The following is an 18,915-nucleotide window of genomic DNA, read 5'->3' on the forward strand; positions in this document are numbered from 1 at the left end:
GTCCGGGAGGAGCAGCTTGGTACTGTGATCACATTTACTCTCTCTGTAGACCAACTCGGGAACTGTTGCGATCAAAATGCTGGATCAGCAGCTCGCAAGCAGAGACAGACACAGTTCTTATCACACGCACACCATCAGGAGATCAGCCCATATTTTCCCATGTAAGGACTGCAACCTTCCTCCTTTCCTTAAAATACTAATTTTTCGCTGTCTTTCCCCCCCCTCCTCTCCTGCTCTTTCCTCCTTTCCGTCCCCTGCTTCACCGCCCCTTGCACCCCGCACTGAGCTGCCGAGCCCGGCGACGCCGCAGCGCTCGCCGCCACCCCCGCACCAACCCGGCCCCGGGACCCACCGCTCCGGCCCCGGGACCCGACACCCCTCCCGTCGCAGTCCAGGGCGGGCTCGGGAAACCGGGACCCACCCCCGCAGCGACCCCGCGGGTCGGGACCGCCGCCCCGCCCCGTGAAGGCTCGGGGACGCGCCCCCGTTCTCCCGTTCGCCGCTCCCCCGCCGCCGCCCGGCCCCTCGCCCCCGGCCCCGTCCGCGGCCCCGCAACTGCGCCGACCGCGGCGGGTCCCGCCCGGGGAGGCGGTGGCGGGGAAGGGGGAGGAGAGGCGGTGGAGTGCGCTGCCTCCCGAGGAATCGAACGGGGGGAGAGAGGAACGCGCGGAGGAAAGGACGGGCCAGGCTGGGGAGGGTCCCGGTCCCGGTCCCGCCCGCCTCGGAGCACCCGCGTCGCCTCCGCGCCGGGACCGCGGGTAGAGTCGCTTGGGGCGGCCGCCACCCGCCGGCCCCGCGCCCATGTGCTCCCGGCAGCCGCGGCGGGCAGCCTCCACGCCCGGCGTGTCCGTAAGTAGCCCTTCGCTCCCGGCACTGCGCCTGCCCCCATCCTGGCGCTCCTAGACCCTTCGCCGCTCCTGCTCCTTCAAGATACCGGCTCTCTCGCACTCCATGCGCGGCTGAATCTCCTGCTCCTTACAGACTCCCTGCACCCCCTTCCCTTGTCGAACCCCTGCCCTCCCTCGCTCCCGGTACGTTGCATCCCCTTCATGACTCCGGATTCTCCAGCCTTCAGCACGTCCTTTCCCTCTCCGACCCTTCCCTACCCTGCACTGCCACATCCCCTGTATTCCCGGACCCTCTTTCTCTCCTGCATTCCATTTCCCCGCTCTGACACCCAGCCTAGCCGCATCCCTTGCCCGTTGCACTGGACCCTCTAGACTCCCTTGCCTGCTCGGATTCCCAGCCCTCTCATCCTCTTGTCTTCTCGAATCCTTCCTCTCCCGGGCCCCCGTCTTTCCCGTAAGCCACTCCGGACCGCTCTCCCTTCCCGGCCCCGCAGTTTTCCGGCTCTCCGTCTTCTTGGGTACTGGGATTCCCCACACTCTCGGCACTTCTGCTTTTCCAGCCCGTCCCCGGCCGCATTCTCCTTTCCCTCCCATTCCGCTCCTCCCTCTTGGACCCCCTGTCCCCGAAACCCCTTCTCCTCCCGTGTCTCCTGCCCCTCTAGGATCCCTTCCCAGGTCCCCTGCACCCCAGCCCGCCCCGCCCGGCACCCTCCTACCCTGCTAGCTCCGCGGGCGCGGCGCCCGCTCGCCCGCAGTTTTTCCCTGGCATCACCCCGGCGAGTTTTGGTTCCTGGCCGCCGCCTTCCCTCGGGGGAAGCCGTATCTCTCCGCCGCCCCCTCCTACCCCTGGAAGGCGGGGAGCGGGGTTTCGGGGCCGGAGGGGTGAGCCCGCCTCCCGATAGAGCACCCAGGCTGTGAGCTGGCAGGCTCCAGCGAGCCTAACTGCTGCCCCGCTGGAGCCGCAGAATTTGCAGTGTCCTACCCTGGGACACTCCATGTTGTCCCCTATTTCCAGCCGTACCGCCTCCTGCGATTCAGGGAATGATCTCCCCTAAGTGCTGTGACCCATTTTGGCTTAGACTTTTGGTGCCACGCCAAGACACAGACACATCCTTCTCTAGATGATGCTTCTGAAGAATGGTGTCCCCCGCCATGCCTCTCTGGCAAGTTTTTATCCCCAGGGGTTTGGCAGTTTGCAGGTTGAAAGACGTTTCTGTGGGTAGGCTATGGGTAGATAGGTGTACTCTTCTTCAGTAGCAGTATAGGCCTTTTTAATATTACAGAAGATACCTCCCTTTCTTAGTGTTTTAAAAGTAAACAAAACTTTTGTGTGGTGCACATGGCTAATTTCACTTACAGACTTTCTCTACATTCCCTCCTTGTGCTGAAGTAGTATTCATTTTATTGCCTTTTCATGAATTGGATTCACTGATTGGTGTCTAATCATGCTTAAAAGAAAAAGCCCCTGTAAATAGCTATCAGAATTAATTTGGAAGCAACTGTGAGAAATGATCATAAATTTACAAATGCAGTTAGAATAATGATCCAACATGAATTTAATGAGAAATACACCCCCAGCCTCTGGGAACAGCATGTAGGTTTCTGTGACAGTCAAATGCACTTGGGCACACTGATACTGAGCTGAGAGGCTGGGAGTTGTCTGAGAAGGATACAAAGGGGTTATGGCTCCTTCCTGGGTTTGAGCTGGGAAGAAGCAAAGAAGAGCTGGGCTGAATGCAAGCAGGAATATTAAGAGAGACCTCTGTGTTTTAATTGTGTGCTCCTTGAGGTTGTATAGGGGCAAATCCAAAAGATGTGGCAACGCTTTCACTTACCAGAAGCCCACCTGGGGTGGCACTTTGGGACATCATGTGATAAAAGGCTCCTTTTGCACAGGGATTCCAAACAATTTGGAGTGCTGGAAAAAATGTCATCTCACATCACTTCTTTTGAGGGTGTGTTAATAAGTTTTACCTGTGTCACAAGAGTCTGATCTTGAAATGCCTTAGCTGCTGTGGGTTGTTCTGCACTGAAGCTGCAGGATCATCTATAAAGTGAAGTACATTCTCCAGGCATTGCAGGAGGAAGGTCTAGCTAACTAAGGATAAGCAAGATCTTATCTGTTTTGTCTATCAGTACTGAAAAGGTTGGGACGTACAGTGGAGAAAAGTGAGGCGAGTACACAGGGGACCCATGAAGGTGAGTGCAGAGCATTCCTGGATGTGCACAGCAGCCTGTTCCAGCTGGGCTGCTGGTCACCACCATCACACTGACCACAGAAGCTAGTGTCACTAAGAGTGATTGTAGGGTCTACTTGGGGACAGAAAAGTGACATGTCTTCTTTAGAAGTCTTCTAGAAAGGAAAAACACTCTGGCAGACAAATTTTTTTTCTAATGTCAGTGTTACTGAACTTGTGTTTTTCTCCTTTTTTTGTGTTTTGTTATTTAATTAGGGACCTTTGACTTCATGATGGGAGGAAATATTCCCCTGGCTCTTAGGATCCAAGTTTCTCTCAGTGTGAGGATTTGTCAAGGCTGAGAGATTCCAGACTATCCATAAAGCTTCTCTAAAATACACAGTCACTTTTGTGTCTTCCCATCGTGAGGGGTCTTGGAGCAGATACAAAGATGGCCTCCAGCCTCACCTGTGCCGGCGTCGTCTGGGCGTTCCTCTCCTTCCTCTGCGCTGCTGCCTCCTGTGTTGGCTTCTTCATGCCCTACTGGCTCTTGGGGTCTCAGCTGGAGAAGTCTGTTTCCTTCGGCACTTTCCGGAGGTGTTCCTACCCGGTGCGGGATGAGAGCCGCCAGATGACCGTGATGGTGGAGCAGTGTGGCCGCTACGCCTCCTTCCAGGCCATCCCGAGCGCCGAGTGGAGGATCTGCACGGTGGTGACGGGCCTGGGCTGCGGGCTGCTTCTCTTGGTGGCCCTGACAGCGCTCATGGGCTGCTGTGTGTCCGAGCTCATCTCCAGGACTGTGGGCAGGGTGGCAGGAGGAATCCAGTTCCTGGGGGGTAAGTGCTCTTGCAGTGAGGGGATGGGGATGTCCAGGCTGTCTGTTTGCTCATGTGGAGACTCTTCTGGTGCTTTGGGAAGAGGAGGGAGTGATTCAAACTTTCTCCTAGCAAGGGAGACCACTTCCCTCCCTCAACGACTGAGCTGCTTGTGTGGCTGCCTGAATGTGGCCCAAAGACACAGTGGCCTGTGATTTCTTGTACTCAAGTCCCTGTCTGGTCGTTATGTGACCTTTGAGAGCTTGCATGGCAAGGTGACTTCTGTGGACCAGCATCTTCTCAGCAGTTTTGTGGGTTGTAGTTTCCATCACAGCATAGCTGAGTTGGAGGTACCTGGAGAAACATGTGGGCTACAGATCCACATGAAGCATTGTGGTTTGGCAGAGGAGAGGCTGTGTTGTGTGGGAACAACCTCTCTTTCTCCTTCTTACCCCTATTACTGGCAGAACTCCCTCCAACTCTGCTCTCTGTAGCTGCATGGATCTGGCAACAAGCTTTTGGCCCAGATTTGAAGTGTGGATTGTTTATCCCTGGTGGAGGTGGCCCACCATCTCCTGGGAGGAGCCCTGCTGGGCTGGCTGACCCATGCCGCCTGCTGATGGTGCCACAGGTTTGTTGGCTCCATGGGCTAGACTGTGTGGGAGAATTACCTCCGCTCTTTTTTCTAACTTGTAATTGTGTGGCATCTTTGTAACTGTAAGAGTATTTGAAGGGTATGAGACAATAAATAGGATCCACAAGCATGCTTTTTACAGGGCACTTTTCCCAGTAAATCATCACCCTCTTGTCATCAGTGACACGCAGATCAGTGGCACTCACTTTAGCTCCACTGCACACATGCACTTGTCCCCATAAGGTAACATGTTCCTCTGAGCTTTGGCTGCTGAGGCAGTGCTGGTGCTAGCTTTTTGGGTGCCCTGCAGCACCTGGTCCCAGCCAGGCTCCCTGACTCATGCCCCAGAAGACACTTTAGTGGAACCTTCATTTCTCTCCCCTCCAAACAGGCGCTTGCCCTGCACGGGCAGTCTGGTTACATGCCGTGGCTGCAGCTTATAAGGAAGCACAAGACAAAAACTCCACTAACTGTCCAGCTTGGTGAGGACAGCTGCGTCTGGGAAAGGTCCCTGTGCCAAGCCTTCAGCAAGATGATACCACTGTAACTCCCTCCTGGCCATAGGAAGTCCTGTCTCCAACTTTTTGAGTAGTTTCTGCACTTTAGAGCAAGCTGACCCTATCACTTCACCCTTCCCTCAGCTTTGTGACCCACAGGCATTTCTGTGTTTAATCTGTCTGACAATTTGAAAGTGCAGCAGCTGCTCTGGAGAGTTAACTCTGCTGGGAGCTGCGGTTTCTTGAAACCTGCTCCATTATACAGCTCCAGCCAGGCAGTTGGGGGTGGAGGAGGTTCTCAGTTCAGTGACAATCTGCAAGCCTGCTTTGTCTGACTATTTTCACTTAGAGCTGTCACAGGCTTTAACCACCCCCTCTTTCCAACTGCTGTCTCGGCTCATCTGGTTTTAATTTGCATTTGGCCCCTTTCTTGTGACCATGCTCCCCTGTGTGCCTGTGGAGCAGGGCTGGCAGGGGAGCTTACAGCTGTTTGCTTACAGCCACCCCAGCAAATACGGCAGCTCCAGCTGTGGGCATGTGCCTAGGGGATGCAGGAGGAACCCTGCTCCCATGACTTGTGTGGGCTGAAGTCATGCACCCTTTTCTGAGGCAGGATAGCATGCACCATTCTCTGAGGCAGGATGGTGGCTCCTGGAGAAGGAGGTGAGAGGTTCCTTCAGAGCACACCATGGCAACCCCTGAAGCTTGTCCAAGCTGACCTGGTGGCATTCCATCCTGTCTGGAAGGGCATGAGCAGCTAATGCTTGTTCTCAGTAGGTGGCAGTTCAAAGAAACATGAACCTGTGATATGAAATTAAAATTGCCAACAACTTCGCTTACAGTTCAGAAATTAGTTACGCAGCATGTCTAATTTTCCCCTCTGCTGGCTTTTATGGTTGTCTCGCATTTCATTCAGCACTGCTGGAAGTGTGTAAGAAAAGACCAAAGTGAGGACTGTCATTTCTTAACCTGCTTAAAACCTAACTGTGGGGCACAAGGGAGAGGCCAGGTGGTGAAAGCCAGTAATTTGGATAAACTGAAGGGACATATTAGGGTAAAGAGGAGTTTCTTAGATCCCTCATCACATCCCTGGCTGCCGTAAATCAGTGTAGGTTAATTGTTTAAATGATATTACTTCATTTACTCAGATGTCTAACTTAGGTCTATAATTATTATCTTGTTTTATGTCAAGATAGCTGTGAGCTGTACACCTTCTTTACAAACAGGGAATGCCAGCTCTTTGTTCCCTGTAATGCAGTTGTAGGTGTAGCTGTATATCATGATGTGGGCTTTGAATATGGCTTGGTGGCAGCATAGTCACTGTCATTTTAGTCGGTCTCCACTTAGAGATCTAATAAAATAAAACCCTTATAAATGTTTGGGTTTTTGTTTGTTGTTTTTTTTTTTTTAATTGTGAAGAAGCACTCCCACCTAGTTTTATATATGGAAAATCCTAGGAAAATAATCAGCCACTGAGTGATGCTATTAATTCATCCTCTGTGTTAGCTAAATGGTTTCACTTTTTTTTTGTCTGAGGCATCTGCCCCCATACCCTGCTGGGGCTTTTGCTTCAGTGGCACATGATGAGTGTTGGAATAAACCATATTTCTCTTGAAGGTAGAAACCAACATAAAGACAAGTTCAGTGTAGCTAGTTTATGGCTTTACTTGTGCTCCTTCTGTTGAGGATCTAAGTAAGTTTCTCAACATGATTTAAAAACATGAAGAAGAGGAAGTAAGCCAACAAATAATGGATTATTATTGGAGGCCCATGAGCAGAGGAGATGCACAAGCCACTGAAGCTGTGGTGAGCCAAAGCCAAAACTTAGTCCAAAACTAGAAGCATTTTTACTGCTATGAAGACGTGGCAGAGAGGTTTGCTTACCAGAGCTGGTAAGCAAACAGCCTGATCCTTTTCTTCTAGCACTCTGAAGGAGGAATAGCTCCCAAGTAGGTCAGTGGAATAACACCTGTAAAAAAGTAGTGTGGCTTGTGCTAGCTAAATGGTGCCAAGGTTTTATAGCTGGGATTTCCCCAAGTTGCATGTGGCAGCTCAAGGGAGTGAATTATTCATGAGTGCTTTTACCATAAATCTGCTCTTCTGATAAAAATTGAATGGCAGAACCTGCAAGAAATTGCAGATCTAGGCAGAGTCAGAAGGGCTCTTTGGATATTGCTTGTTCCTATGTACTTAGTCTATATTTGCTATTTCAGATGATCCTGGTTACAGAGTATATATGTATTTTAAGGTGACTCTGGGATAAAACATGTCGCGTTTCTGTTCCTACTAGGCAGATTGCATCATAGACTTTTCCTCCCATTTGTAATTGTGGGAGCGTCTTTCTTTCCCATACATGATCACGTGGCAGCTCTGTAGCCATTACAGCAACTGCTTGCATGAAAAACAATGCTTTTAGCTTATTCTAAGGTAATTTGAGGGTGACAAGAAGTGTCTGACTCCCCAAGGCCAATCTTTTCTGCAGTGGATGTCAGTGGTCTGCAGTCCACATCAGGCAAACTGCTGCTGTGGTTTCTCAGACCATGCTTCCTGGACATCTCTCTTGGACTGCTTCAAAGAAATGACAACTGAGGTGGAAGTTATGCTGTCTGTAACCTCTTGAGGGCACAGTCATGTAGATGGATACAGTCTTCACTGATAACGTTAAGTGCACTGTTTCCAGCTGATTTCCTTTGTCTGTTTGGAAGACTGAGGCATATGTAATATAGCTAGAACAGATTGAGAGGATGTAGCTTTGACCATAACTATTGAGGATATGACAGCAGGGAGTGAAGTTTAACAAATCTATTGCAAATTGGAGTCTGTAATTATTGATCTTCTTTTCATTGTGCTATGGCAAGTCAATTCCACTTAAATGGAGAAACTAGAAATTTAAAGGTAGGTAGCTCAGATATGACATACTAATTTGGTGAATAGTTTTACTCTCTAAATGCAGAGCAATGATTTTAAGAACATAGCAATATTTTTAAGAACATAATGAACTTAAAGGTTAGCCAGTTTTATGAGAGGCAGTGGATCAAAAGGCACAAGTACTGCAAGGATGGTCAATTTAAAGAGCATTACGCTGGCAAGATGAAGCTTTTCATTAAAGTGGTCTACAAATGGGAATGAAATCTTCACTAGCTCAGGACTCCCTTTTGCTGGGTAGAACAGCTAAACCAAACTCAGGGTACGGATATGAGGGAAAAAAGTATGGAACAATCTGCTGGCTGAGACACCTTTCTGAATCTGACACTATGACCCTGATTCTAAGTGTCATGTGAGAAGTGAACCCTTTCCATAATTATGGGGTAGCCATGTGCTGTCAGCAACTGGCATGTTTACTGTCATCTTTAGTATTCATTGATTGCACTCTAAAGAAGCACAAGTTTTGCTACTACCTTCATTAAATGAACAAAGTTTTAAGCAGCATCTACTCTTCCTCTCCTTATTTCTTGTCTTGTTTCTCTTGTGTGTCATGAAGTGCTGAAACTCCTGAAACTATGGTCCTTGAAATTGTTGGTTAGAAAATCTGGAGAGCTCTTGGAGCAGGGGGTGGTGAAAGGCGCATTTTTTTTTTTTATTTGAAGAAAAGGGGACGCAGTTCCTAACAACTTCTGATTTTGTCTCAGAAAATAAAATGTGTCCTTATGAAAAATGTTCTCAGGAGTACATGAAATTGCTGGAGAATCCTTCTCTGAGTGATGTGTGCCAATAGACACCATCATAGTTTCCATCACCCATAAGGTGCTCAGGGCAAGTGTTTGCTGGGTGCAGAGGGCAGAAAAATATGGACTGATCCCTCAGGATAAGGAAAATGTAGAATGTGGGGTGATATTTTGGTTCTGTGTTGTCTGTGATGAAAGCTCAGAGAAAGCCTTTGCGATTTTGGTCTAAAGATTCTAAGGAGACAGGTCCAAACAAAATCTGCAAGTTAATGGCACATTAATGGCCAAATCTGACTTTGCAGGTGCAATGATACTGAAGTGTAAGGGACAGAGGAGGAAAGAATACTAGGTCATGGCCTTGTGGGGTCACGTAGAGAAGCTCTCCCTCAAAGGATTTGCTTGGGGAAGCAGTTAAAACAGAAGAGGCTCTTGGGAGAGATGGAGTCACTGAAACAAAGTTGTATTTCAAGAAGCATGGCTGCAGTTAAAGACAGCTCCGGGGTTCAAGTACAGTCTTGGTTCTGAGGCTGGCTAAGAAAGGGGTTCGGGGGAGACTAATTCCAGCTGACTACAGGAACTAGAAACTTCTGGGAAGGGTTTTTGTTCAGCTGCAGGAAAAGGTACTGGGCCAGTAACCATTATAACCATTATTTCATCTGACAGCTCAAGTGAGGCTCTCTGCTTTCTGCCTGGAAGACTAAGATCAGCATAATTTGCTGCCTATAGGGAGAAAATACAACTGAGAAAAGTCTTGTGGAGCAGGGAGGATCTGAGATGGTCAAGGGAATTCTATGAATAAAACAGTGACCTCAGACTCTTTTGTGGATTTCCCAAGCAATTTCATCCTTTCCCCCATATGTACATATTTTTGCCATCTCTTCCTGTAATTTGTGCCTGAAATAAAACAGACATTAAAAAAAAAAAAAAAGAAAAAATGGCCTTTTAGTTCTTTCATTCTCTTCAGCCTAAAAATACTTTTTGAAAGGCTAACTTCTGGGGAGAGGCAAGTCAGGGTCATTGGTTCTGTCAAACACCAAGGCCCCTTCTGCACCTGCAAGTTAGCTTTCAGGACTCTTGTCACACCTTCCCCTCATTGGATGCAAAACTTCAATGACTTTGCTGTACTTCTGTAAGCACATGACAGGGCAGTCCTCATCCTAGACAAAAAATAGCTGCAGGGTGGGTACAAATCCAGCATATGTGTGCACATACAGACACTGCAGGAGAGGCAAATGAAAGGACAAGAAGCCTCACCAAGGTAACAGAAGAGAAAACAATGAAAGCAACACTGTTAAAAGTTGCTAGTGAGTGATTGTGTGTCATGTCATAGGCTCATTGATTCAGCAATAATAAAGTCAGCAGAGAAGAACACTGTGACTGAGGTCTGCAGTAGCATGGGTCATGGGACTGCCTCCATATAATTTCAGTTTGAGCTGGACTATATCTCTGAGAAAAAAATTCTGGTCTGAGTTCGAGAAAACCCTGATCTCCATAAGTTGTTTCAGTGGTGAATTACTCTCAGTTCTTTTCTTCCAGATCATTAATGCATATGTTAAAAATGTAGCACCAAGAATATATCATTGTGAAAATATGCTTTCTCAAGGAATATTTTGTCTTTTTTTTTTCTTTTAAGATGCAACACTTAGGTTGCTTTTAATCTATTTAAGCTGTGCTTTGTTGTGGTTTCTATACCAGAACAACCTGTATAGAAGCTGCTTTGTAGCTGGTGTCTTTCACACTGGCTCTTTCTCCAGTTTTCTCTAGCAATCCACTGAAGGATTAAATGCAGTGTGTAGTTTTACAGCTTCATCCCTTTTCAGGTAGTCTTTGACTTGCTAAACTGAATCCTCTGATTGCTTGTGCCTATGTTCAATCTTTGCTTCTCAGCACTACAAGGTACCTTCACATACTGTGGCACAGCATAGAGTCAATTTCTTGGATTTAGATTTGGAGTCCAGAATAAGTAAGGCAGGGAAGTACAACTGGTTGTTAAGATGTTCAGGACAAGGGAATTTAGACAGTGAAATTATCTTAAAGATTCTGTAGCATATGTTTTATGGAAGATAAGCCAGCTCTCTCTCTGCTGTGTTCAGATAGGAATTAAAATATAAGACAAATTCAGGATTGAAGCCTGAATGTAACATATGAACCAATGCAATATATGTCTTCTGTCAGTTTATAAAGGACATTACTAGATTCCTACTCTCTTAATTAGATCGGGACTTGCATTACTTGAATGTTTCCTGAATGCATAGGCCATCAGGTCTGACTGATAGGGAATCCAACTAACAGGTACTTACCTGAAAAAGGTAAAGAAAGGTGCAGACTGAGATTCTGTATATTTTGAAGAGATGATAATGTTTTGTATGGTTGCCTTCACCTTGGTCACAGAAGTTCCAGCTGCTGCCTTGCTAAAGGCTGCTGCCCCAACAGATCTAACAGGTTTTTGTGAGATTTTCTCACTGAAAGTCCCACTGAAGGAAACCTGGTTAGCAAAGTTTGCAATTTAAGCTAACACTGACAGTGTTAACAAAACAGGGTAGTAAGGAAGGATCAGTAATAAACATTACTGGTCCTAAGGTGCAGAATCAGTAGCTCTAAGTAGGCCATCCCTGCCAGCAAGGTCACAAGCAGTACAGAGCAAGCAAGGGGTTGTAATGCTGCTAAAACAGAGGAGATGTAACTTGAAGAAGACAGATGTGGAGAGTAGCCTTCATACTTAGCTGTATTCGTTTTTTAATTCTGTTCTCAACCACTTCAGATAACTCTTCTGGTGTTTCAAAATCTTCCTTTAAAAAGCATAAGGGCCCTTACAAGCTGTAAATTTTTTTGTGTCCTTTTAAGTCAGTGACAATTAGTACAAATTACATCACTATTTTTATTCTGGAATTATTGGATTTGACATTAGTCTACAACAGGTGTGGTTCTCACAATGACTTTCTTCTTTAAGAGCTACCCCAGTGAATTAACTTGTTTATACTGAATTGTTTTGAATACATATTCATTTTTGGTTTTTAAAAAGTTATATTTAATACTAATATAAATTTTGACTAAATACAGAGGAAGAAAAAGCCCCATGCAGAGTTTCAGCCTGGAGCAAATTCTGCAAGCAAGATTTTAGGTGCTTTGGAAGCACATTTAAAATGGAAATGCTGATGTATTAAAAAAATGCTGCTAAAATACTGTGAAGAATCTCTTTACTTCTCACGTTGTCCTATTAATGTTGAATATGAAAGTGATGTTTTGAATATTACTGCAGTTGTGTTGTGTTTAAGCAGAATTTTGCATTAAGAAAAGAATTTTTGTTCTAAAGAAGTCCTAGAGTGCTGTTTTATTTATCTATAGAATGAAGTTCAGTCTTCCTGCTTTTTTATCCCTTTTTATATTAGAAAGAAACAATGATGCTCAGCACTTCTGTAACACTTTTCATTTCAAAAGGTTTTGCTTGCATTACCTAATGGAATTTCAGAAAATGTGAGGCAGGGGACCAAATAATCTGTTTTGCTGGTGTAGAGTCAGAGTAAATTCAGAGGTACCTCATTTCAGATCCTTTACATTGGTGTTGATTAGAGAACAACCTGGGCTGGAGTTAGCAATTTTGTTTCTGCATTGAAAGATCTGGCTTGTTTTGCTTCCTGAGATATTTCAATGGGTATTTGAATATTGCTAGAACTGCTTTTGGGCATCAAAATGTTTCAATATTTTCCAGTGCAAGTGAAGTCATATGCCCTACAGACAGGACAGAATTGTTCCCAATGGTCTATTTTCCAGGATTTTGTCCAGTCTGGTGTTAACTGTCTATGTAATTTGTATTTTTTTCTCATTTCTCTTAGGAAACTGAGCTTACTATGCATTCCACGTGGAATTTTTTTTACAGTACATAAGCTGTATTTTCTTTTCCATGCTCGCATTCTTTAATTTCTCCAATACATATTTTTGCCTTCTAAGGACTTTAACTTTGGCTTCACAAAGTAAAATAAGGCAGTTTTCAAACTCTGTCATTTCAAGGAAGTGAGGAGTAGAATTCAAGAGCAGCCAATGTATTGATTCTGTGCAGTAAGCAATTAGGAAAGAGTGTGGTGTAATTAATAAACACTGGATGTATTTGTACAACCAAAACTCCAACCACAGCTGCTTAGCTTGTGGTGACCATCATGCTGGCTGACTTCCTGCTCAAGGATTTCCTTTGGCTCTGTGGAGCACCCTTGTTGACTTCAGTGATGTTAAGCTTTATATGCTGCACAAGTGCAGGGTCCTAAGTGACATTCAGATCATGTGAAGAGGGCTGTAAGTCACAGAGAACCAGGAAAGGATCCTCTCCCTCTTTTTGCCACCAAAAGGCATCACAGGTCAGAGAGGCAATATTGCATTTGACAGATCCCTTCTAGAAGTTGTCCTGTATCTTCTCAGGCATGAAAAATTGGGTATGGTCACTGCACTCAGACAATGCTGGTGATAAGGCTGGTTCACTAGGCTTGATTAGATCTCCTTTTTTGTTTGTTCCACTGTCAGTCCCCTGATGTCGCAGGTACATCTGGGAACAGAGGCAGACTTTTTTTCCCCTCCAGACTGGCTTTTCCTTAGAGCCTGACCTGTTGAAATCAACAGCAATATTCTGCAATGGAACCCAGGGGAAAAGGGGATCTGGAGCTCAGTGCTGTTGCTACTTGTTGTGACTAGAGGGATTTGGAGGAGGTTGCTGCTGTGTGGCAGTGCAGAGACCTTCTTGGGATACCAGAGTCTACCTAATTCCCCATGTGTGGAATATTAATTGCATCAGGACTAACAACTTAGCACAATACTTTCTGGAGAGGGTTGCTGTACCATGAGCTGAGTCCACATTTTCTTGCATGAGCCTGATAAGCCCCAGTCTTTCATGAGGACTGGCCACTTTGAATTTGCAGGAAAAATCCTTTACTAGGAGAATGGACTTTTATGTAAGCTTGGCAGTAGCTTGTAGGAATATGAAGAAAAATTATAATGAATAAAAACCTAAATAATAACTTATTAGAAATCATTGTTATTTTAACTTATAGCAGAATCCAAAGAGCTTCAGAGAGAATTAAGCAGAAAATATAGAATTCTGATAAATATAGTGTAGTTTCTATAGTAATGTAAAGATTTGACCCTTTTTTTTGCAAGTTGACAGTTCAGTTGTCTTGCATTGTTTCTCAATAAAGATGCCTTTGAAATATAAATTTGTATTGTTAATTTGAGAAGAACAGTTTTATAATAAATGCAAAGTGAGAAAGTATTGAGATAAAGCCATAATTGGTCAGTCTGGAATAACAGAAGCTGCTTCTGAAATGCAGCACCCTATGAAACCTGCTAACATAGCAATGTATAAGAAATGGCCTTACAACTTCTGAAGAGCGCACTGCCAGACTTCACAACTCCAGGTTTTTGTCCAAGTCTGCAGCCAAATAAAGGCCTATTTATGAATACTTTTTGTTTTGTTTTTAATTGAGAACAAACTTGATATTCAGAGCATCACAAGTCGTTCAGGTGAGGCACAATACAGCTGAATGCCACTCACTGGGAATGGTTACTAGGATGTACTAAAAAGTGCTTTGTGTTGGGCAATTTATAGAAACTGAGGTAGAGTGATGAAGTCATAATGAGGAACCTTTGTGAGAGAAAATTATTTGTTTCAAAATTTGCTCTGACTTGGCCCAGGTGCTGCTACGTGACTATGAGCTTTGAATGCCATTTGGAGATTAGTACAATCTGTCTGGCAAATTTGTACAAATGTTCCCAGGTGTACCATGTTGCCTCTGTTATGGCTGTTTTTATAATGTATGAAAGTCTTGAAATCCATTGTGGCAGGGGAAGAGGCAGAGGTAGCTGCTGCTCCAAAGAAGTCCTCACTGAAAAAAAGTCAAATGGCGAAATTGAGGTAGATTTGGGTTAATTTGATTTTTAGTATGATAAAACATTTCTTGTGCACTTTGTAGAGGAGTAAGTAAAAGGAGACCTCTAAATGTTGGCTTAGTAACAAATGATAAATGTATTACTTTCAGGGGGTAAAGCTCAGATGACTTTTATTCCCTTAAAAGCTCTTTTACTTCAACTGCATCCTCAGAAAGGTATGAGCAGAGGAGGGAGCAGTCAGAGACAGGGTAGGGTAGGGAAGCAGGGGAAGTTTGAATGGAGAGGGCTGTGAGAGGAGAGGTGTTTCACCTCCTTGTAAAATTCCATTTGCCATACCTGCAGGCAGATGGATTCTTTGGTAGTGCTGACTAGCAGGGAGTATTTCAGATGTGGCATGGACTATGCACAAAAAAAAAAAAAATTGGAAACTTAAGGCTTCTGTACTATAGTGTGCTTTGGATTTCAAGGAATTCTGTTAGTTTTCAAGTTATTTTTCTGGCACAGCAGTGAAAACATGATGAATGGCACTAAATACTGGCATAAAACTCTTTACAGCCAAGACAAGCCCTGAAACTATTACAGGCACTTTCTGTGAAATCAAGAGGTTGTGATAAAAGTCAGGGCATTTTTATGAGAAATCCTTTTATAAGAAACACAGTGGCTGGCTTTGGAGAGCTTTTTTCAGTACTGGAAATCTCTTTTGCTAGAAACTAGTATTCCAGCTTCACTAGCAGACAATTAAAAGGAGAATCTGGCCTTTTGGGCCAGGCAAATTCAAGCAGGTTGCAATGTTAAAATTCATCAGTGAGGTAAAGGTGCAGACTGTTATCCAGAGCTAAGACTTCTGATAACCCCCTGAACAACTGAAGTAATGAGTGTACTGAAGCTGTTTCAACAAAGATGAACTGCACAACTTTTTTGTCCCATGTCCTTAACCAGAGTTTGAGGGATTACTCCCACAATGCAAGCAGTTCTGTTTGGGAGATCAGGCTTTTCTTAGCACAATTTCAAAATAATGCTGTTATAATAATTAAGGAGTAAAATGATTACTTAACAGGTTGCAGTGGAGTGATGTTTTGGCAACTCTTCTCTGTGTGAGCACTGTTGAACAGAGTCCTTCTCCTATGCTGGCATTATCTTATATTTCCTATTCCCCTCTGTTGACTTCAATTCATTGCCCAGGCTGTGGAAAGGGACACTACAACTGAAGATAGTTTATGCTGAGCCTTTAACAGCTCTGATTATCTTGTTCCTCTTTTCTATAACAATTTGCAATAAAAACTGTCAGGAAAGAACCGTGCGAGGGTTGGGACAAGCCATACACTGGAGATGGCAGATTCCATTTCATGCCACTAAGCCAGAGATCCGGTGCTAAGAACACAGGAAGCTGGGAAGATAAATACTGTAACTTTTCATCTCATGCATAAGAATTGCAGTCTGTTTTGATCTAGTGATAGAAAAAAGTCATTCTGCTTATCTCATCTAACATAGTGGCTAGTCTGATTACAAGCTTCTCTGCTTGGCACTTTTTTAAATTCAATTTGGCTGCCTGTGCCCTTGGCACACAGTGGGTTTCATTAAATTTCACAGCAGTTAGTTTTCATTCCCTCTGTGACACCTTTTTATCAACATTTGACTCCAGTGTAATTTCAAGCAATTGTGCTCTTTTTTTTTCCTGAAGTGCTTGTACCATAATAATTTGGCAGAGCAGGTTGGGGAAGACAATTCAGACTCTGTTGCAAATCTCTGTACAAAAGTAATATATGAGAAGCCAGGTCAGCTTGCAAGTGTTTTTCATATATGACAGCAAAAATGAGCTCCTTCCCCTTCTGTATCATTGAAGACTGTCAAAAGTGCAATTAAAGAGCTTGCTGTAAGAGGCAAATTTTATTTCCTTCAAGCTAATGACAGCTTCATTTTAAAAGCAGACCTAGTGGACTGTTGCTGGATTGATGGCCCAAGGTTGTTAGACAAGCCTGCAACCCAGACTGCCTAGCAAGTCTGTGTGAGTTTCCTTATGAAAAACAGGTGAGGACATTAGTTTGGTAGGAAGGTGTGTGTGTGTATATGAGCACAGGAATATAGACAGCAAATACAGCTGTTTTCCTTTTAGTGTTGGATACCAGTCTTTGGTAGGTGGGGTGAGGCTAGATGAACACCCCAGCATGGCCCTGGCCTCTCTTGTCCCCAGTGCAGAGCAACATTTCTCCAGACGGATACTGAGCAAATTTGTAGATCTATAAGTAGTTTTGCCAAAGTATAAGTGGTTTCCAGGTGCACTCTAAAAGGTCTTTATTTGCAGAGTGTAATGCTAGCTCTTTTTCATTCTGCCAAACTGAACTTCCAAAAATAATGTGTTACAGTTTCTCAGTAAAATTTTAAAAAGTATCTAATTAAAAATTAATTCAAAGTGAAGCTTAAAAGTTCTTAAAAGTGAGCTGTGCACTCTGAGGTGTCTCAGAGACCAACAGATCTGTGCCTCACTGCCAAGGCAAAGGCAGCCAAGCTTGGGAAACCATAAATTATTTTCAGAATGAGACTTCCAATTGAGGAAATTTTTCCTTATGCCCTTTAGAAGGTGTTGGTTCTTGTCCTTTCAGTTTAACTAATGGGATGTCTTGCTTTCCTCCACCCTATGGTCTCCACAGTGCCCTTGTAGGCAAAGAGTTTCCAAATGTACACAGTCTTGGGCATCCTGAAACAAGTCAGGTTTTCCTTAAACACCTTAGGAAAGTTGGAGATTATGGACAGTTCCCCACCTTCTTTGCAGGAGAGACCTTTGTGTTCTGAGGTTTCTGGTGGGAGAATATCTGCTGGGAATTTTCCTCAAGGCACTCCCTTCTTGGAGGTTCCCCATGTGATGGGACTGGTCAATCCCATGCATACATTGGCACAACATTTTTTGATGGATAGGCTGACTGTAGTTTACATCTCAGTTCCCTGTAGTTTGCATCTTGAGTTCCCTGAGAAGGAGGAAGCTTAGCTCTGCCAAGAAAGCAAGGGGGTCTTTGTGGCAGTGACTGCAAGCATCCACTGTGTTTCTGAAGAGCAGTGGCTGCTGCAAGATCTGTGTGCTTCAGCTGCCACTTCCGAATGGTGAGCTGGGTACCAAGCCACTGCAAATTGTCACAGCGCCATTGAGACCTGGATCTGGCTGGAAAAGATGGCCTCACCCTTTCTGCTGGGAATGGTCTTTCCAGAGCACAGTTTTCAGTGCATGAACCTCTGGCTACAGACTGAAAGCTCATTGAGTTGAGTATAAAAATAATTATTCTCTGTCTTAGCATGAAGGCTTGAATCTTGGTGTTTCCAGCATGAAATGCTCCAGTATAAGTAGCAGACCTAACACAGTGTAGCAGACTGTTCAGCAATAAAATTGCTCTGGTGGAAGTTTCTTCCTCTTCCACAAAATTAATGAGCATTTTATATCCTGAAGTCAGGAGATTTCTATACATTTTATACCTAATATAATGGTAGAGGTTTAAACCACAGAAATTACATTATGATTATGACCTAATTATGCAGAGATCAAAGACAGAGGATTTTTGATCCCCATATAGGCCGTTCACTTAAGAGAAGACTCAGTGGTCTTGGTGGGTTCCTTCCAACTCAGGTAATGGTTGTTATTTTGTGATTCTGTGATTCTTTTTTTTTTTTTTTTTTTTTTTTTGGGCATCAATATTTAGATATAATTTTTTTACCAGTGTGGCCAGTGGCAGCTCGGAAAGAGTAAATAATCAAAATATTATTTGAGAATGGAAATTAATGTATATCTTAGAAGAGTTAGGTCTTCATATTTTTTATCTTAGAGAACTTTAATAGAAGGCCACATCCTTCTGCTTCAAGATTATATATTTCATTATCAGTGCTGATGATCACTTGACCCTGTGGGCCTAGAGAGAAACAAGAGTACCAATGCCATGTGGATCCTGACAGATGTCTCTATACTTACAGGTCTTGATCTGTATGCAATCTATGGATATTTCAAAACTGATTAACATTTCAGAACCCGAGTTAAAGTTATACTTGGCATTTCAGTAGTGTCGAGGCAAAATTAATCAGAGCTCAAAAGATATGCACTCTTACTGACATGCTAGTGACAGTGAAAATATAAACCTCTGGGAAATATCCTGCTGAAAGACAGACTCTACACTGGTTTTTGGAAGAGGATCTGCAAAACTGGCTTACTGCCATGGGCAGACTCTGAGGTGGTGTCTAATAGTGTAGCTGGCATTTAGTGACTAAGGTACCAGCTTAAATGACTCAGGGCTCTGCCAAGTTATATGTCCTGTAATAAGTCATTGCAAATCTTCTTACTTGTGAAAAATTAACATATTAAATATGCAAACTAATCTCTTGAAACAGTTCAGATAAGCAGCATTTTTAAATGTACCCAGTCAAGTGTTTT

At 44.4% G+C, this 18,915-nt stretch overlaps 1 protein-coding gene across 2 annotated transcripts in view; it reads left to right on the forward strand.

Annotated features, from left to right (window-relative positions):
- The first annotated feature begins 45 nt into the window (after positions 1-45).
- The window catches only part of LHFPL6 (LHFPL tetraspan subfamily member 6), a 136,653-nt gene continuing 117,783 nt past the window's right edge, over positions 46-18,915 (forward strand). The window contains exons 1-2 of one of the 2 annotated variants that reach the window (XM_021526616.4): positions 46-161; positions 3,302-3,861. In XM_021526616.4, coding sequence (XP_021382291.1) covers positions 3,477-3,861 — 385 coding nt within the window. In that variant the 5' untranslated portion in view covers positions 46-161; positions 3,302-3,476. Of the gene's footprint in view, positions 162-567; positions 850-3,301; positions 3,862-18,915 lie in introns of those variants that run through there. The other variant, XM_021526615.4, reaches the window with a different exon arrangement.

Source organism: Lonchura striata, chromosome 1, assembly GCF_050655825.1.
Source record: "Lonchura striata isolate lonStrDom1 chromosome 1, ASM5065582v1, whole genome shotgun sequence".
NCBI lineage: Eukaryota > Metazoa > Chordata > Aves > Passeriformes > Estrildidae > Lonchura > Lonchura striata.